The sequence below is a fragment of the Schistocerca nitens genome, chromosome 6 (genome assembly GCF_023898315.1).
Source record: "Schistocerca nitens isolate TAMUIC-IGC-003100 chromosome 6, iqSchNite1.1, whole genome shotgun sequence".
NCBI classification, from domain to species: Eukaryota; Metazoa; Arthropoda; class Insecta; order Orthoptera; family Acrididae; genus Schistocerca; species Schistocerca nitens.
This window is the reverse complement of record NC_064619.1, coordinates 373136741-373158471: the sequence shown is the minus strand read 5'-3', so window position 1 is coordinate 373158471 and position 21731 is coordinate 373136741. Positions and strand designations below refer to the sequence as shown.

Below are 21731 nucleotides of genomic sequence, written 5' to 3'. Positions count from 1 at the left end.
AATAGTGAATATCATCCTTTCTTCTAATGTTGTAGCTATGCACTTTGCTGTTATTTTTGAATTGGGATTTGTTATTAATGACAAATTTCATAAGTGAATATATGTATTGCGAAAGTATTGTTGATATCCCGAATTCCTTAAATAAATGTGTGCAAGGTGATCTTGGGTGGGCTCCAGCTATTATTCTGATTTTGTGCAATGAATACTTTCTCTCTTAATGACGAATTACCCCAAAATATGATGCCATATGAAAGCAGTGAATGAAAATAGGCATAGTAGGCTAATTTACTGATATGTTTATCACCAAACCTTAATAGCATAAGTATCTGAACCTAACCATTTCAACAGATCATCACTGTGTTTCTTCCAATTCAATTTCTCATCAATGCGCACACCCAGAAATTTTGAATATTCTTCCTTAGCAACAGACTTCCGTTCATAGTCTATATTTATCAATGGTGTTATGCCATTTACTGTACAGAATTGTATAAACTGTGTTTTCTCAAAATTTATTGAGATTCCATTTGCAGAGAACCACTTAATAATTTTCTGAAAGACATTATTTGCAATTTCCTCAGCGATTCTTGCTTCTTGGGTATGATTACTATACTTGTATCATCAGAAAAAAGAACTAACTTTGCATCTTCATGAATATAGAGTGGCAAGTCGTTAATATATATTAAGAACAATAAGGGACCCAAGACTGAACCCTGTGGGACAACATTCCTGGTACCTTCCCAGTTAGAGGACTCTGCTGGTTTTTGTTGACTATCTGTACGGTTAATTTCAACCTTCTGCGTTCTTCCAGTTAAGTATGAATTAAATCATTTGTGCACTGTCCCTCTCATACCGCAATACTTAAGCTTATCTAGAAGAATTTCATGATTCACACAATCAAAACCCTTTGAGAGATCACAAAATATCCCAATGGGTGATGTTCGGTTATTCATTGCATTTAATATTTGATCAGTGGAAGCATATATAGCATTTTCTGTTGAAAAGCTTGTGTGAAAACCAAATTGACATTTTGGTACTACTTCATTTTTACAAATATGTGATGCTACTCTTGACTACATTACTTTTTCAAGAATTTTGGATAAAGCTGTTAGAAGTGAGATTGGGTGGTAGTTGTTGGCATCAGATCTATCCCCTTTTTTTTATGCAATGGTTTTACAATAGCATATTTCAGTCTATCGGGAAAAATTCCCTGTTTCAGTGAGCTACTACAAATGTGGCTGAGAATCCTACTTATTTGTTGGGAACAAGCTTTTAGTACTGTGTTGGAAATACCATCAATTCCATATAAGCTTTTAGTTTTGAGTGAATTTATTATTTTCCTAATTTCAGTAGGAGAGGTGGGGTGAATTTCAATTTTATCAAATTGTGTAGGTACTGCCTCTTCCATGTAATGCTTTGCATTTTCTAATGAATAGCTGGAACCTATTTTCTGTACAACACGTAAAAAATGATTATTAAAAATGTTTTCTACTTCTGACTTCTTGTGGACAAACTTTTCATTGTGTTTCATAGAAATACAGTCTTCCTGTGCTCTCGGTTGCCCTGTTTCCCTTTTCACAATATTCCAGATTGTTTTAATTTTATTTTCAGATGTGCTAATCTCAGACATAATGCACATACTTCTGGACTTTTTAATAACTTTTCTTAATACAGTGCAGTAGTTTTTATAACGTTTCATTGTTTCGGGATCATTACTCCTCCTAGCTATAAGATACATTACCCTTTTCTTTTTACGAGATATATCCCTTTAGTAAGCCATGGCTTTTTACATTGTTTCTTACAATTGTATTTCCCTGTTTGCTTAGAGAAACTGTTTTCAAATATACTCGCAAAGGTATCATGAAAGAGGTTAAATTTTAAGTTAGCATCATGTTCCCTGTACACCTCATCCCAATCTAACTGTCGCAAGCTTACCCTAAAATTTTGAAGTGTTAAATTGTTAATGGAACGCACTATTTTGGAGGACTGTTTTGTATTACTGTATGGAGCTATATCATATACTGTAACTAGCTGTGCATCATTATCAGACAGACCATTCTTACCAGGAAAAGTTGTTATTTGATCAAGTTTATCTTGATATGTGAAAACGTTATCTATCAGTGTGCTGCTTTCCTGTACCACCTGACTAGGAAAATCAACAACTGATGTCAAATTCAAAGAACCAAGTAATACTTCAAGGTCAAGCTTTTTTATCGGACTCTTTCATAAAATCTACATTGAAATCACCACAAACAATAATTTGCTTTCCTTTGTCTGACAGGTAGCACAACAAAAAATCCAAGTTTATCAAAAATAGTTGAAAATTTCCCAGTGGAGACCTGTACGCAGCTACAATTATACAAGTGCCTTTATTTAGTTTAAGCTTCTATGTGTTGCTCTACGCAAAATTTTTTAGTTTCCAAATTTTTCACACTATGACTGATTTTATGATGGTTACTCCAAAAGAAATGGACACTTTATTATTTTTTTTTAAATCCATCTTTTATTCTACGTGTTTGAAAGTTTTACTGTGTGTAGATACATCCTTTAGGAACAATATTTTCATTTTTCTACATAATTTCCATCCCCCTCAACTGCATTACGCCATCTTGGAACCAGCACCTGTATACCCGCACAGTAAAATTCTGGACCAACCTGTTGGAGCCACTGTTTGGCAATGTGCACAAGGGAGTCATCTTCAAACCTTGTTCCACGAAAAGAGTCTTTCAGTTTCCCAAAGAGATGATAGTCACATGGAGCCAGGTCAGGACTCTAAGGCGGGTGTTTCAGTGTTGTCCATCCGAGTTTTGTGATCGCTTCCATGGTTTTTTGACTGACATGTGGCTGTGCATTGTCGTGCAACAGTAAAACATCCTGCTTTTACCGATGTGGTCGAACACGACTCAGTCAAGCTTGAAGTTTCTTCAGTGTCGCCACATATGCATCAGAATTTATGGTGGTTCAACTTAGCATGATGTCCACAAGCAAGAGTCCTTCGGAATTGAAAAACACTGTAGCCATAACTTTTCCAGCAGGAGATTCCCCCCCCCCCCCTCCTTGGGTGAATTTGCAAGATGCCACTCCGTTGATTGCCTCTTCATCTCTGGTGAAAAATGATGGAGCAATGTTTCATCACCTGTCACATTTCTTCCAAGAAATTCATCTCCACCATTCTCGTACTGTTCCAAAAGTTTGCTGCATACAGTTTTTCTTGTTTCTTTGTGAGCCACTGTCAACATCCTGGGAACCCACGTGGCACAAACCTTTTTTAACGCCAACACTTTCAATATTCTGCAAACACTTCCTTCCCCTATACCAACATAGCATGACAATTCGTTCACTGTGATGCGTCTGTCAGCAGTCACCAGTTTGTTAACTCTCTGCACATTGTCTGGAGTGTGTGCAGTATGAGGCCTGCCGCTGCGAGGACAATCCTCAATATTGCCCTGCCCACTTTCATCATGTAACCTGTTTGCCCACCGACTAACTGTACTGCGATCGACAGCAGCATCTCCATACACCTTTTTCAACCTCTTGTGGATGTTTCCCACTGTCTCGTTTTCACGGCACAAGAATTCTATGACAGTACGTTGCTTTTGACGAACGTCAAGTGTAGCAGCCATCTTGAAGAGATGCTGTGACTGCGCCACTCGTGGGAACAGGTTGAACCAAGTTTGAAAACAAGCGGGAAGGATGTATCTACACACTGTAAAACTTTCACACGTGCAGAATGAAAACTGTATTTTTACAAAAATGTGTGCATTTCTTTTGGAATGACCCTTGTAACATATATGGCAACTCCACCTCCTCTCCATGTGTCTCTACTCACATGTGCTGAAAGCTTATATCCACCTACATTTACCATTTCCATACCTGTGACTATATGGTGTTCAGACAGGCATAGTACATCTATTCCACCCTCAGTTTCCAAATCTTCTATACAGACAAGAAGCTCATCTACTTTTTTAATCCCCTGATATTCTGATGCAATATATTAACATTATTTTTTACTGTGCTTTTATGTGAATCTTGTGACATACTAACATTATTTTTCACTGTACTGTTATGAGAATCTTGTGGTATTTTCACATCTCTAGTACCTGCCTGTCTGAACGTTTCATTAAGCTTAATTTCAATCATTGTAGTATGATTGGATACTGATCTTAGCCTAAAAAAGTACTCCCATGAGTTTCAGTGCCCCCCCCCCCCCCCCCCCCCCCAAAGATTTTGCTATCATCCCAGCCAGTTTACCCTTACCTTTCCTATTGAGATGCTGGCCATGTCTTGTGAATTCCCAGCTACCAATACCATCAACAGGAACCAAACGTATGCTTGACAAAGTAGACGCCCGAAGCAGCTGATCTAGCTCAATGTTGACCCTTCTGAGAAAGCTGTTCATTTGGGGTCAGTCATACCGCATGAAAGCAGGAACTAAGCCAACATGTGTATGATTCGTTGCAGATGCTATTTTTACCAGGTCACACTCAATATTGTAGCCCTGATCCTTATCAGTACTGTTTCCTGCTCCACCCACTAACACATGATCCTGCTTTGTAAAACCTTTGCACAATAATCCTACATCCTCTATCACTTGGCTAAGACATGCACTGGGCTTGAAAATACTTGTGACCTGGTAACTGTCACCTAATTTTTCCTGCAAAATCTGTCCCACACCTCTTCTATGGCTACTACCTAACAACAGAACTTTCCTCCTACTTTCTACTTTTTTTGCAACAGTTGGTTTCCTAGTGAAAGTCTGTTGAGTGCTGACCACACTTACATCTACTTGAGCATCTTCCTTAGCTGACTGAAGTAGAAAGGCAAACCTGTTATTTGTGTCAATGATGAAACTGTCTGATACTGTTCTCTTTCTGTGGCCCCTGTTCCTTGTTACCAGTTCCCACCTGTCTTCACCCCCCTCCCCCCTTAACCTCATCAGTTCCTCCGTAGCACTATCCAGTTCAGCCTGAAGGGCTCTAATCTTCCCTTCCTGTTCCACTATTTTCCTATCCGTTGAACATAATCTGCAATACCATGGAAGAGACCCATTTACTTCCCCGATTCCCATGCCACTACATTCACCCCAATCTGCTACAACAGCTGCACAGAACCCCAGAACTGACTTTCCTACGGCAGCTCAAACACTTCTCACTCATGGTTGTTTGCAACATTTTTTACAAAATTTATCTAGGCAATAATAATTATATTCTATTAACTACAGATCACAAAAGCCACTAAAGTTATGTGGAACACTAATATACGTGTATACTATTAATATAGTAACGTAATGCAGTTAAACTAATGTTAAAAATCAAAGTCACAAGAAAGTCGATCTGACTGAGTCTGCTAAAACAGGGATCAGGTTTACCTTAGTTGCTCATTTACTGTGATTATGTCAAAGTGCCAGAAGGAGAGATGTTACGAATGTAGTGCAGAACTGTTTGCAATGATTGCATATGGAAATGTTTTCTGTTCAGCAATACACGTTTCCTTTAACGGTCATATGTATTTTTAATGTGTTGGTAATAATGAAGAAGAAGTTTACTTGATACATGTAGTTTTGTATGCAGCTTACAGCTAAAAAAACATAAAAATTATCTCTGTTAGGAAAAATCTAACACCGGAGTTATTGTGTGACAACAATAAGTGAAAGCCTTTATGGGTCATTCTTATTACTGTTTTCAAGTGTAGTGTAATGCCCATACGAGCAGTTAAACATATGGATTAATGGTGTTATATGACTGATATTGACCATAGATATATAACTACATTTTTGTCAAAATCACGGACTGTATAGTCTTTGTGACTCGCTGACTATATAGTCTTTGTAACTCGCAGTGATTATACTTTCTGTTTGCATTGGGTTGAAGTTCACGTTACAAATCACTCGGCATTGTGTGGGGAAATACACCGACTGAAAGTTGCTTGCTCTTTACATGGTAAATAGAAAAATGACCTCAGAAGATGAGCCTTGAAACTGGTACTGTGTGCACAATATAACTTGGCCCTTCCCATGAAAGGTACTGGGAGCAATCTTTACCTCACACAGACAATGCTATCGCAGGGCAGGCAGTGTATAAAACATAAAGCATCAGTGTTTCTATAAAAACAGAGGTGATGCATGGAGCTAACAACTGTCTGAACAAATATGTAACAAACTGAAATTTTCTTTTTACAAATAAAAAAAGTGCTAGTATACAATGTCAGTGCAAACACTAGTGTTAACTAGCTAAGGTTGTCTCTGAGCTAATAAGTCAGTACTTTTTGACTCCTACTGAAATCTGTGCTCCCAGAAATACCCACAAAAATGGCCAGATTGATTGTGCCTATAGTAGTGGGACAACGAGTACAAAAAATAGCAAGGGAAAGGCTGTGTTGTTCTTGTACTTCATACTGCTTTACTCTAACAGTAATGAGGATTCAACTTGCTGTTCCTGATTAAGTAAAGTAATGCACATCCTTGTCTTTAGTTACAAAGTTCAGAGTTTGAGCTGTTTCAGTGTCGGTTCATTTCCACAGATGCACTCTTTATTTCATATTTTATTATGTATGCTTTGAGGAGTTAACACTTAAGGTTTAATTTCTTGGTTTCAGGATCAGGTTTTGCATAATATTATGGAAATTTTCACTTTCATGGGTTCCTCGGTATTAAGACAAGATGATGCTTACAGTTTTCAAGTCATTTCCAAGATTGTGGAAACTGTTATACCTCTTATAATAAGGGTATGTATATTGCAACCAAGTACTTTAATACTAAATATAAATATGTTGGCAGAATGTCATATTGTGACCCAGTTCAAAGTATATTCTTATTATACGCTTGTTTATATAACAGAAAATGTCTATAATTAGTGGGGAAATGGTATCTGCTGTTAGGTGCTGGCACTGTATACTATTTTGAATTTATGTGCCAACAATCATTTGTGCAGATGCATAATTTAAAATTATGTGGGGGCATATATAGTGACTGAAAGTAATTTTTTTTCAAGCAGTTTTTAGTAGTATGTTCATTTGTTTGTCATTGTTTGATGCTGATTGGACACAGATGTGAGCTCTACTGTCTACCAAAAGCATTTGCTGCAGATTGTAAGTTTTGACAAACAGGCAGTATTGGCAGCCTATAAAAACATCTGTAGCAGAACCCTTGCTCCCTGTCTGTCTGTCTCTTCTTATTTGCCTCATTGTGCCATTTAAGACGGAGCACATTTTTTAGGCTACATTCTGCACCAAAAACAAAACAGGATACTTGTTGGTATCTTTCCATTAATAGATAATGCCAACTGAATGCTTCAAGACAGTAGAATATGTTTGAAGATATACCTCTTGAAGGCTTACTATCAGATCTCACTTATAGAAGAAAATAAATGAAAATTGACAATTATCACTCCATATGGAATGTATAATTTTACAGCTAATTCATGTACACGTATATTTACAGACTTCTAGTTAGACATAATCATTAGATCTACTCCTGGTGTACAATTTTTTTTAACACAAATATCACTGTTAGTCACTGCACACACACACACACAGAATGTTGGATGTTTTATAATCATTATTATTATTATTATTATTCATTTGTACAACTTTTTTATCAAATCCGTACTCTGTTTTAACTAAGTAAGCCTTCATGTATAAAATGTATTGCATAACAGGTACTTTTTAGCTGCCTTTTTAAATAAGAGTATTTTTAATCTCTTTTGATAATTTATTGTACAGATTTATTCCTTGGTAGAAAATGCTGTTTTGAGTGTTATGTTTATGTTTTCTTGGTAAATGTTGAGTCTCTCTCTTGTTGCATGATCATGGACAGAGCTGTTTGTGCAGCATTGTAAGGATTTGATTTCTGTTTCACTACATAAGTCACAATCCAATTGGACCTAGTTTGGAAGAAGAGCATTGCAACATCTAAACATACTTCTCAAATGTCTCGACGAATGTAGTGTGAGGACTAACTGTGGGAAGTCTGTGTCTTGACACACAGAAAATAAGTATTTTGGCATTCTTCATGACACAGAAAGTACCAAATCAGGCTTGCAGAGAGAGTAACAGCCATAGTAAACACACCTTCCCCAGAAACTGGTTAATAATTGTGAGCATTTCTTGGCACAAAGAAATGCTACTGTCATCATCTTGAACATGCTTCAGAAAACCAAACTTAAGGGACTAACAAGAGTAACAAAAGGAAAATCGTCTGGGCTTCAGAAGCAACAGATCAGTCTGGATAATGCAAGGAGAACATAGCTTAAGTTTCGTTAACAACTTTCCCAAGTAATGGAATATGAAATTTGGTTGTTTGTGGCTGCATGAAATTTTACTGCAGGTGGAGCCCTTCAACAGAAACCCGGTGGAATTTGAAAGCCTGTTGGTTTCTTTTCAAAGAATGTTTCTTTTCTCTGAAGTATTATTCAACTTATGACAGGGACTGCATCATTTATGTAATAAAACAAGACTTAAAATACATAACTGAAAGAACAACACCGAGCGAGGTGGCTCAGTGGTTAGACACTGGACTCGCATTTGGGAGGACGACGGTTCAATCCCGCGTCCGGCCATCCTGATTTAGGTTTTCCATGATTTCCCTAAATCGCTCCAGGCAAATGCCGGGATGGTTCCTTTCAAAGGGCACGGCCAACTTCCTTCCCCGTCCTTCCCTAATCCGATGAGACCGATGACCTCGCTGTCTGGTCTCCTTCCCCAAAAACAACCAACAACCAAAGAACAACATTTTCTGTCTACATAAGTCATGAGCCATTAACTTTTATATTGAAACAGAAGAATGATAATGCTTCGTAATTGCAACTGTGTCTTCTCCATTACATTTCCCAGTTCACAACTAATCAGCATCATAGCAAATGTGGTTTATCATCTATCTAGGCTGGAGGAGTTAGAGATGTTGGCCTGAGAAATAGCTGTCTCACAGGAAAGAAGCGATGAGCATAAAAATCTAAAGTCAGTCTTCATAGAAATTTAAGCTGTTTATTACTACTGGTGGATTAAAACGATGGTGTGCATGTCAACTGAAACCATTCTTCTATAGGTACTCAAGCAATTTAAGATCACAGGTTTTTAGCATTATCACAAGGTGAGATTGTCAGTAAAACTCCTTTCTTCCAAATTTGTTTGGCCAAGCTTAAGGAAAGATGTGTGAGAAACAACTAGGTGTTTACACTTTGCCATAAGAGTAAAATTACAAGGTGTACTAAATCAACAGTTCGAAAATTCCCAATCATTGATGAACATTTCCAGATGGTACATATTGACCTAGTGGATCTTCTGCCATCCTCCGGTGGATTCACTTATAATATGACTTGCATGAATAGGTTCACCAGCTGGACAGAACTAGTGGCACTTCAGAACATTGAAACAGAGACAGATTTTTGAATCCCTGAAGTACCAGATTTGGAATGTTACAAAACATAATAGCATTTGAAGGAACACCGTTTTAATCTAGTATGTCCCAAGCCCCGGTAAAGACTTGGACTGTAAACTGATAACAACTGTTGCATACCATGCACAGGCTAAGGGTAAAATTGAAACATTTCAAGATTTCTATTTGAGCTACAACTAAATGGAGTAAATATTACTAGGCTGATCAGCTCTCCTGTATTTCCTGGGCACTCCTGTATTGTAGCATTTTTTTTTTTTTTTTTTTTTTTAAATCCTCCCAGCTCCGTATTAGTCACCTGTTTCTCTGGGATATTTTGTCAGTGATCACTGTTATAAATATTAATCCCATGAAGTAGTATCTATACAAGTAATTCAAATTGCCTGGCTGATACGTCTCAAACAGTTTTCATATGATAATCAGTACTGTTATTGACATACGTCCTTTTTTCCATTCATGCTTCGATGGAAAGAAGACAGTTTGTCTCAAGGGAATGAAAGCAGCAGAGAAAGAATGACAAAGCCTAAGCGTCTAAAGGGCTCATGGAGGGGGGGGGGGGGGGTGTTTAATCTGTCAGTACTGGGAACCCATGGATGCGCTCACCTTGTACCAGTGCATACTGGCCTTGAATTTACACCACAAATGAGTCTTGTTGTATGCTTTTGCCCTCAAAAAACTTTCTGTCGGTTTGTGGAGTTACCCCAAAATATCTTACTGCATGACATAATAGATTAGAAGTAAGTAAAAGTATCTTTGTTTTTCTTTTCATTTATTTATTTTTTATATTTTATGTTTTTATTTGTTATATTTATTTTCTAATTGTCAAGCAGTCCAAGAAAATGCTGTGTTTTGAGCAGTTGAAATTTCTTGTGAGTAAATCTTCCTTATACCTCCCCAAAGTCATCTCCCTTAAAACCATGATTACATGTTGGTTGCCCTAAATGTTACTCACTGTTCTACTTGGCCTCTGTTGCTCCTTCTGGAAGCCAATCATTGCTGCAGTGGCAGAAATGTTGGATTTTATTTCACTATGAGTATTAGAGATGAACTACCTAACATTTCTATTGATTGCCTTAAGCCAGCCTGTTTTCTTCCTGATGACAGTGCACATGAGAATCCAAAGCCAGCTGGCAGCAGACCAGGATACAAACTCTTCCTAAGTGCCCAAGAAAGTTAGAAAATCAGGACACACGGTGAAATTAGCTGCCAAGTTCACAGATGGTATTGAGGCCCACACTGAGTGGGGGCTAATGTTAAGCCGTATACAAATTAAAACTGGATGAAATTTTTCAAACAGTTTTTAATACTATATTCATTTGTTTTACTAAATATCTTTGCAGAATAGAATGGAGCTGCACTGCCTGTTGTCAGTTGGGAGGGGGGATCTAGTATTGTGAGGAAATGTTTGTTTTATTTATTAAATTATATAAAAAATATCAGTAGACATAGGGAATAAATCACCTCAGTTTTAATAATTTTGGCAAAAACTTTGTTATCATTTTGTTATGTCACGTCCATAACTGCAAAGTTTCTTAACTTGTGAATCAGTGTTCAGAAAAACAAACACTTTGATGTTAATGATACTTCTGCATGAATGATGGTTGTTCATCTAATTTAAAACAGCAGGAAAACCAGTTGCTACTACCTATCTTTGCAGCCCCCCCCCCCCTTATCTAAACTACCTTTTTGTAGTACTTCAAAGCATTGAATGTTTCTGCATTTGATTTATTACGTATTTCTAATGATGTTCTTTAAATAACATCAGGAGTATATACACTTACGAGCCAGAACAATATGGCCACCTACCTAATGGCTGGTACATCTACCTTTGGCATGTATTACAGCGGCGATGTGTTGTAGCATGGAAGTAATGAGGCCTTGGTAGATCACAGTAAGGAGTTGGCAACACATCTACATGCGCGCGCGCGCGCGCACACACACACACACACACACACACACACACACACACACACACACACACACACACACAGAGTCACCTAATTCCCATAAATTCTGGGGATGGGGCAACGACCTCTGATGCCATATTCAATCACATCCCATATGTTTTCAATCGGGTGCAGATCTGGTGAGTTAAGGGGCCAGGGCATCAATTGGAACTCGTGACTGTGTTCCTCGAACCACTCCATCACCCTCCTGGCCTTATCACATGGCACATTATCATGTTACAAAATGCCACTGCCATCAAGAAACATGATCGCCATGAAGGAGTGTATCTAGTCTGCAACCAGTGTACAATACTCATTGGCCATCATGGTCATTTGTATGACCTCCACTGGACCTATGAACTCCACTGGACGCATGGATGCCCACGAGAATGATCCCCAGAGCATAATGGAACCGTAGCCGGCTTGTCTCTGTCCTTTTGTACGCGTGTCAAAGGCTGTTCCCCTGGAAGATGATGGATTCTTGCCCTCCCATCAGCATGGTAAAGAAGGTACCGGGATTCATCAGAACATGCAATGCTCTGACACTGCGCCAATGTCCAGTGCCGATGGTCATGTGCCCATTTCATTGTAATTGCCAATGTTGTGCTGTTAACATTGGCACATGCATGGGTCGTTTGCTGCTGAGGCCCATCGTTGCGACTGTTCAGTGCACTGTGTATTCAGACACGCATGTATGCTGCCCAGCATTAGTGTCTGATGTCAGTTCCACCACAGTTCGCTGCCTGTCCTGTTTTACCAGTCTGCCTAGCCTACGTTGCCCAACATCTGTAATGAGGGGTAGCTGCCCAACCCCATGGCTTCTAGACATGGTTTCACCTTGGTTTTGCCACATGTTGAAGACACTCACCACAGCACTCCTTGAACACCTGATAAGCCGTGCAGTTTCTGAAATACTCATGCTGAGCCTTCAGGCCAACACAATCTGCCCTTCGTCAGCATCAGATAGATTGTGTACCTTTCCTGTTATACACATGGATAGCATGCTCACTGATACTACAAACTGCAAGCACCGTGTATGTGTGTCTGACTAGCAGTCATTCCTCTCCAGGTGATGTCACTATCACCTGGACGCGTTTATGTCAATGGTAGTTTCGTTGTCATAATATTTTGGCTGATCAGTGTATGTCAGTGCTGAAGTTCTTGAAATTAATGCTTTGTTTTCCGTACAAATTAGCTTTCAGGAAAAGGGCGAATAGACTAAGAAACAGATTATGTATTTATAAAATAGAAAGAAACATTCCACATGGGAAAAATATATTAAAAACAAAGATTCCATGACTTACCAAACGGGAAAGCGCTGGTAGATAGGCACAATAAAAAAAACACACAAACACACACACAAAATTTCGAGCTTTCGCAACCCATGGTTGCTTCGTCAGGAAAGAGGGAAGGAGAGGGAAAGATGAAAGGATGTGGGTTTTAAGGGAGAGGGTAAGGAGTCATTCCAATCCCGGGAGCGGAAGGACTTACCTTAGGGGGAAAAAAGGACAGGTATACACTTGCGCACACACACACACACACACACACATATCCATCCACACATATACAGACACAAGCAGACATGTTTAAAGGCAAAGAGTTTGGGCAGAGATGTCAGTCGAGGCGGAAGTGCAGAGGCAAAGATGATGTTGAATGACAGGTGAGGTATGAGTGGCGGCAACTTGAAATTAGCGGAGATTGAGGCCTGGTGGATAACAGGAAGAGAGGATGTATTGAAGGGCAAGTTCCCATCTCCGGAGTTCGGATAGGTTGCTGTTAGTGGTAAGTATCCAGATAACCCGGACAGTGTAACACTGTGCCAAGATGTGCTAGCCGTGCAACAAGGCATGTTTAGCCACAGGGTAATCCTCATTACCAACAAACACTGTCTGCCTGTGTCCATTCATGCGAATCGACAGTTTGTTGCTGGTCATTCCCACATAGAAAGCGTCACAGTGTAGGCAGGTCAGTTGGTAAATCACGTGGGTGCTTTCACACGTGGCTCTGCCTTTGATCGTGTACACCTTCCGGGTTACAGGACTGGAGTAGGTGGTGGTGGGAGGGTGCATGGGACAGGTTTTACACCGGGGCGGTTACAAGGGTAGGAGACAGAGGGTAGAGAAGGTGGTTTGGGGATTTCATAGGGATGAACCAAGAGATTACGAAGGTTAGGTGGACGGCGGAAAGACACTCTTGGTGGAGTGGGGAGGATGTCATGAAGGATGGATCTCATTTCAGGGCAGGATTTGAGGAAGTTGTATCCCTGCTGGAGAGCCGCATTCAGAGTCTGACTCCTATGACTCCTTACCCTCTCCCTTAAAACCCACATCCTTTCATCTTTCCCTCTCCTTCCCTCTTTCCTGACGAAGCAACCGTGGGTTGCGAAAGGTCGAAATTTTGTGTGTGTGTTTGTGTTTTTTTTTTTTATTGTGCCTATCTACCAGCGCTTTCCCGTTTGGTAAGTCATGGAATCTTCTGCAGACGCAAAGATGATACTGAATGACAGGTGAGGTATGAGTGGCGGCAACTTGAAATTAGCGGAAATTGAGGCCTGGTGGATAACGGGAAGGGAGGATGTACTGAAGGGCAAGTTCCCATCTCCGGAGTTCGGATAGGTTGGTGTTAGTGGGAAGTATCCAGATAACCCGGACAGTGTAACACTGTGCCAAGATGTGCTGACCGTGCACCAAGGCATGTTTTGCCACAGGGTGATCCTCTTACCAACAAACACAGTCTGCCTGTGTCCATTCATGCGAATCGACAGTTTGTTGCTGGTCATTCCCACATAGAAAGCGTCACAGTGTAGGCAGGTCAGTTGGTAAATCACGTGGGTGCTTTCACACGTGGCTCTGCCTTTGATCATGTACACCTTCCGGGTTACAGGACTGGAGTAGGTGGTGGTGGTGGGAGGGTGCATGGGACAGGTTTTACACCGGGGCGGTTACAAGGGTAGGAGCCAGAGGGTAAGGAAGGTGGTTTGGGGATTTCATAGGGATGAACCAAGAGATTACGAAGTTTAGGTGGACGGCGGAAAGACACTCTTGGTGGAGTGGGGAGGATTTCATGAAGGTTGGATCTTATTTCAGGGCAGGATTTGAGGAAGTCGTATCCCTGCTGGAGAACCACATTCAGAGTCTGATCCAGTCCCGGGAAGTATCCTGTCACAAGTGGGGCACTTTTCTTCAATGAGAGGTTCTGAGTTTGAGGGGATGAGGAAGTGGCTGGTTATTTGCTTCTGTACCAGGTCGGGAGGGTAGTTGCGGGATGCGAAAGCTGTTTTCAGATTGTTGGTGTAATGGATCAGGGATTCAGGACTGGAGCAGATTCGTTTGCCACGTCGGCCTAGACTGCAGGGAAGGGACCGTTTCATATGGAATGGGTGGCAGCTGTCATAATGGAGGTACTGTTGCTTGTTGGTGGGTTTGATGTGGATGGATGTGTGAAGCTGGCCATTGGACAGGTGGAGGTCAACGTCAAGGAAAGTGGCATGGGATTTGGAGTAGGACCAGGCGAATCTGATGGAACCAAAGGAGTTGAGGTTGGAGAGGAAATTCTGGAGTTCTTCTTCACTGTGAGTCCAGATCATGAAGATGTCATCAATAAATCTGTACCAAACTTTCGGTTGGCAGGCCTGGGTAACCAAGAAGGCTTCCTCTAAGCGACCCATAAATAGGTTGGCATACGAGGGGGCCATCCTGGTACCCATGGTTGTTCCCTTTAATTGTTGGTATGTCTGGCCTTCAAAAGTGAAGAAGTTGTGAGTCAGGATGAAGCTGGCTAAGGTGATGAGGAAAGAGGTTTTGGGTAGGTTGGCAAGTGATCGGCGTGAAAGGAAGTGCTCCATTGCAGTGAGGCCCTGGACGTGAGGGATATTTGTGTATAGGGAAGTGGCATCAATGGTTACAAGGATGGTTTCCGGGGGTAACAGACTGGGTAAGGATTCCAGGTGTTTGAGAAAGTGGTTGGTGTCTTTGATGAAGGATGGGAGACTGCATGTAATGGGTTGAAGGTGTTGATCTACGTAGGCAGAGATACGTTCTGTGGGGGCTTGGTAACCCGCTACAATGGGGCGGCCGGGATGTTTGGGTTTGTGAATTTTAGGAAGTAGGTAGAAGGTAGGAGTGCGAGGTGTTGGTGGGGTCAGGAGGTTGATGGAGTCAGGTGAAAGGTTTTGTAGGGGGCCTAAGGTTCTGAGGATTCCTTCAAGCTCCGCCTGGACATCAGGAATGGGATTACCTTGGCAAACTTTGTATGTAGTGTTGTCTGAAAGCTGACGCAGTCCCTCAGCCACTTACTCCCGACGATCAATTACCACGGTCGTGGAACCCTTGTCAGCCGGAAGAATGATGATGGATCGGTCAGCTTTCAGGTCATGGATAGCCTGGGCTTCAGCTGTGGTGATGTTGGGAGTAGGATTAATGTTTTTCAAGAAAGATTGAGAGGCAAGGCTGGAAGTCAGAAATTCCTGGAAGGTTTGGAGAGGGTGATTTTGAGGAAGAGTAGGTGGGTCCCGCTGTGATGGAGGACGGAACTGTTCCAGGCAGGGTTCAATTTGGATAGTGTCTTGGGGAGTTGGATCATTAGGAGTGGGATCAGGTTTATTTTTCTTCGTGGCAAAGTGATATTTCCAGCAGAGACTACGAGTGGAGGACAGTAAATCTGTGACGAGGGCAGTTTGGTTGAATCTGGGAGTGGGGCTGAAGGTGAGGCCTTTGGATAGGACAGAGGTTTCGGATTGGGAGAGAGGTTTGGAGGAAAGGTTAACTACTGAATTGGGGTGTTGTAGTTCCAGATTGTGTTGACTAGAATTTTGAGGTTTTGGGGGGAGTGGAGCTGGAAGTGGGAGATTGAGTAGATGGGAGAGTCTGGGCCTGTGTGCAATGAGAGGAGGTTGAGGTTTGTTGGAAAGGTTGTGGAGGGTGAGTGAGTTGCCTTTATGGAGGTGGGAAACCAGGAGATTGGATAGTTTTTTGAGGTGGAGGGTGGCATGCTGTTCTAATTTGTGGTTGGCCTGTAGGAGGATGCTATGAACAGCCGGTGTGGATGTGGGAGAGGAAAGATTGAGGACTTTTATTAGGATAGGAGTTGACGGGTGTGTTCATTGGCTGAGTCGATGTATAGGTGAAGGATTAGGCGGGTGAGGGCTATGGATTGTGCAGTTTGGAACTGGTATAGGGACTGATGGAAAGAAGGATTACAGCCAGAGATGGGAACTTTAAGTGTGAGGCCTTTGGGGGGTAATGCCAAATGTCAGACAAGCCTGAGTAAATAAAATATGGGAGCGTAATCTGGCTAGGGTGAAGGCATGTTTGCAGAGGGAATGTAAATAAAATTTAATGGGGTCGTTATAGGGATGTTGTGAGGTTGACACGGTATTATAAGGTGGAAAGGGTAACATGAGGCTAAGGTGAAAATAAAAAATAAAAATATATAGGGAGATATAAAGGTGTGAAAAAAGTCGAAAAAGTGTTGGTTTGAGATGGGCTATGTTGATGCTGTGCTGAACTTAGGTTGATGAACAACGATGGGTACAAAGGTTAGGTAGTTCTGTTGCCTGCAAAACATGTTAAAGGGTGGGGAAATTAAGGAAAATTTCGAAAAAACTGCATGTAAATGTATTCAAAGGACTGGTTATGTGCTGGCAGATTATGAAAATGAGGCTAACAATTGTCTGACAAAGAAATAATAACGTTTAAACCTGTGGGAAGCTGCTAAAAATGATCGGTTATGTGGGAAAAAACGGGAATGGAAATAAAACGAAAGTTGTTGGAAATAGCTGAAATGGTTGTTTAATGGGTGAAAGGAACTGAAGCTGTGAAATAGTATTCACGAGTTTACACGGAATGTTTGTAAACTGGGAACAGAGGATTTTATAGCAGCGGTAATGTTGAAACCGTTAAAAATTTTTTGGTTATGGTTTGGAAGTAAATTACGTATTATTGAGTATATTTAGGCAGGATAAAATGTATGGTAGATTACGGAAAAAAGGGAAGATGAATACAAAGTGTAACGACTTGTACAAACAAAAAGAGAAAGTGAGATGACAGAAAAGATTTCTAAATGCAACAGTGACAATAACAAACGAAGTAACCGTGGGTTGCGAAAGCTCGAAATTTTGTGTGTGTGTTTGTGTGTTTTTTTTTATTGTGTCTATCTACCAGCGCTTTCCCGTTTGGTAAGTCATGGAATCTTTGTTTTTAATATAGATTATGTATCTATTATTATTTAAAGCTCTTATATTAAAGACTACACTGATGTTTTATGGGCATCATCCACTACTAGATGAACTTTTTGCTGTCAATTAATAACTGTAGTCTTTGGAATTACATGTGTGAAATTTTTAAGTAGCATGAATTTCTAGTCTGGTTGAAGATTTAAATTAACTGTAAAGATAATATTTCTAATTTTGTAAAGTGTGTGCAACTAATGAGGAGACAACTGTAACTTCAAATGAGATACTTTTCTCTTTGTTGATGACAGTGGAAATGGAAATGAATGAAAGAATCATAGACCGTAAACTTCCACAGCTGGGGGCTATTGTCTCGTGGTTGAACGGATTCCACATTTAAACCAAATGTTTCATCTCAGTCTGCGGAGGCAATTTTCGAAGGGAACTTTAGCTTCTCTGAGTGCCCGATACACCCCATCGCTCGCTACTGACTGTAGCAAAATTCTTTTTATTCCTGCTCCTGCACAGTGACATGACATCAGATGCATTGAATACCCTGTGCAACAGACCATTGACCATTGCCATTTGCCATCATCTGCTGTTGCAGTCACCCAGTGGTGGAAGACTAGTACACGTCGTCTTCAGCACCAGGATCCAGATGTCATTCAATTTCATGCCCCCCTACTTGTGAAGTTCCTGAGGTGTTTAACAGTCTTAATGGCCTCTCTGTATAGCCTTTTGTGGTATCCATTTATGGCTGCCAGTACTTGAGTCCTATGATAATGAATGTGGTGATCTCCTAGCTGTAAAACTTATTCCACAACAGCTGATTTGTCAGTCTCCCCCTCCTACCATTGCCTTTTGCTGTTTTTGTCATTTTTTTTGACCGTTCTTTTTGTAGTACTCACGTACATCTCTCTACAACTTCATGGAATCCTACAAATTCCTGCTTTTCCCAGTGGTATGCAAGCATCCTTCACCAATTTTAGGTGATGCTATATCTTCCAGGTGGGTTTGTAGATTACTGCAATGATTCATTTTTTCAAGACTTTTTTTTATGCCGTCAGTAACATCCGTAATGAAAGCCAGGAAAACTTTCGATTTCAAGGGTACTTGAGCATCGGTATGATCGTAATGCTCTTTTTGCCTCAGCAGACGAATAACTGTTATTGAACAATGCATTGTTGAGGTGTTTCACTTCGCCGTCAAACAGCTCTGGTTTTCAGATGTTCTTTGCTCTATCTGCCAACATTTTTATGATGCCTCGCTTTAGTTGTAGGTGGTGGTTCGAATCCTGGTGTAGGTAATGGTGTGTATGTGGATGTTGTCGGTAAACTGTGTGGCCTAAGCCACTATCTTCTTTCTTGAAAACTAGCGCCTCAGGAAAATGTTTTTTTCCATATGTCTGCTTCACCATGGCAAACTGAATCTTCGCATTAATTCCATTGAGATGCTTGTGAAAATGAACCAGTTCCTCTCTGGCATGCACCCACAAAACAAATGTCACCTGCGTAGCAGAACCCAATATTTCTCTCTCTCTCTGTCTCTCTCTCTCTCTCTCTCTCTCTCTCAACCACCCCCCCTCCCACCACACACACACACACACACCTCTTTTTTTTTTTCTCCTCCCAGTGCCTGCTACTCAAATTTTTCCCTGAAGAAATTTGCTACAACTCGTCTTAAGAGACTCCCCATAGCCACAGCACCCATCTGTTCATAGAACGTATTGTTTGATTGGAAGTAGTAGTCATAAGGCAATATGTAAACAGTTCTGCAATAATGTGAGGAAAAATCTGATTCAGTTGTTGCAACACCTCATTGAATGGAACAATAGTAAGTAGTGAAACCACATCAAAACAAACTAATATGTCCACCAGCTGGACCACTATGCAGTTTGATTGCTGATAAAATATGGTGAATTCTTGATGTAAGAGTCCTGCATACAGTCATAATAATGTTGTCAAGAATTTTGCAATCGAATAGGTGTGCGAACCGATGGCAGTCACTATAGGTCTCAGAGGAACACGTTCTTTATGCAGCTGAATCGAATGGAACTGAACTGAAATGAATTGAACAGAACAGACTTTTCTGAATGCTCTGTTCGATAGAGAACCTTTTTATCAACCGCGCAACAGTTCTAAGAACTTTTTAGTAGGGTCTTTACTCAGTTTCCTATCTGTCTGCAGACCTAATTAGTCGTTAATCTTACTGTGATAGTCAACTAGTGGGGAGAATGGTAATACTATCATCCTCATTCAGGGGTTTTACAGTATTCCTTTCACCCACAGCTAAATTATTTTTGGGGGGCTTTGCACATGCGAGTACTCTTAAAAGGCTTCTATACAGATTTCTTCAGCTGTAACCGTGTCCACGATATAAATTCCTGATCCTACACTGGCTATAATTTCCTCAATGGGCGTAATTTGCAGACTTGCCATTAGTGCTCCACACAACCGGCCCTAAGACAAGTAAGGTTAGCTTCAGAGATATTGTGCTGCCCATTTGTTAACATTTCACTGTAGTTAGAGAGTAGCCTCTCTACGTACATTGAAACACACAATCTAAATAGCCTTAAGTGCCACAACTGCAAACTGATGTTCGTCAGCTAGTGTTGCCTACAGGCATTTGACTACACGTACATTTCCTGATGTATGAACATTTAACTTCCAGGAAAATTGTGAAGAAATTCATCCCCCTTAAGAGTATCTGTGCTACAAAGACCAATCATTCCAGATACAGACTGCATTTCAGCGTTACTGGGTTTGAGTGTATTATCTTTGGGTTAAAACTTGAATCCAAGGCTTTGAAGACTGATTTGTTTGGATCTGTGTCCATGAGAGTTGACAACTTATGTGCTACAATCAGTCCCGATAAAAAAAAATCAGTGTCTAATTTCAGCATTAAATAGCTCTCAATTGTTGCCGAGCTTCTCAGATTTATGACAGTTTTTAATCAGGAATGGGGAAAAATACTATTTTCTGTGACATTTTGTTAAAACCACTAATTTAGCATTATGTTGCTGAAAATCACAGATTTCATGTTATTTCATTAAAAGCCAGTGATTTTGCATGTTTGTTGCATTATTTTTTAAATTAAGTTTCCTGTTTCTACCTAAGTAATTGCCACCAATTTACAGACTGTATCAATGACTTGTGCAACATAGAAACATATGCAGTTAAACATGTGAGTGACAATGTATAAAGGGAATCATTTATATGCATTTACATTTCTTCTAATGATTGGCTTTTAGCATCATTTTGGTCTTTATGCATTTCTGGGAGGAAATGAAAATTGTTTGAATGTAAACAGCTTGCACATTAACATAGTTAAATACTGTATTATACAAATCATCCATACAGTGTATAAAATGAGACTGCCTACTTAAGTATTCTTATGCGGTGCAGGAATGGACAGTATGCTTCTGATGATTTGATACTGCACCAAAATGAGCATAGCCATCTGCATATGGGCATAATAGCCCGAAACTGGTTGTGGCAGTAAAATACGGCTCATCAAAAAATATTTGTGGCTGGTTTTATTCTCCTTCAGCAATCCTTAATTGAATAACAGCCACAGAGATCAACAAGATCCAGTTTGGATAAAATAAGATTAGGTCATTTTGGGGTTGCTGTAGCTCCTGATTTTGATTTGTTGTTAGTATGTTTTACCAAATGTTTTACCAAATCTGAAATTGTCTGCAGTTTTCATATTTAAATTTTAACTGTAGACTTTTGTAACAGTCATATACTAGAAGAAATTGTATGCTATGATAAATAAACATGTGTATATTATTTTGTCTATTGCAGGCTGAACATTCTGGTGTGTTGACAGAGAAGATGAACTCGCAACTTGAAGATATTGTAGCAAAAGTGATGAGAGTGTTTGTTGATGCTGTGATGGATATTCCAGAGCATAGACGCATTTCGTTATTCCACAAATTACTCCAGACATTAAATGCTGAAAAATTTTTGTGGTTATTTATAAGCCTTGTTCTGGAGAGTCATGTTCTCAGAGGGAATGATGGTGTTGACAACAGAAATACTAACAAGAAAGGTTCTGAAAATAAAGAACAGAATGCAATGCCAAAAAGGCTTGAGTTCCTAATGAATATAACTAAACAGTTCTCGCCTTATGTTATTTTAAAGAATTGTGTTTCAGTAATAAGATACGTGAGATTGCTTCCATCATCAAAAGGTAAGAGATTTAGTGCTAGTCCGTGTATGTTGGTTGA

At 40.2% G+C, this 21731-nt stretch overlaps 1 protein-coding gene across 1 annotated transcript in view; it reads left to right on the top strand.

The window, feature by feature from the left end:
• Window positions 1-21731, top strand: part of LOC126263641 (HEAT repeat-containing protein 1) — a 291901-nt gene that overhangs the window by 172916 nt on the left and 97254 nt on the right. The window contains exons 15-16 of the mRNA XM_049960733.1: window positions 6592-6720; window positions 21307-21694. Coding sequence (XP_049816690.1) covers window positions 6592-6720; window positions 21307-21694 — 517 coding nt within the window. The remainder of the gene's footprint in view (window positions 1-6591; window positions 6721-21306; window positions 21695-21731) is intronic.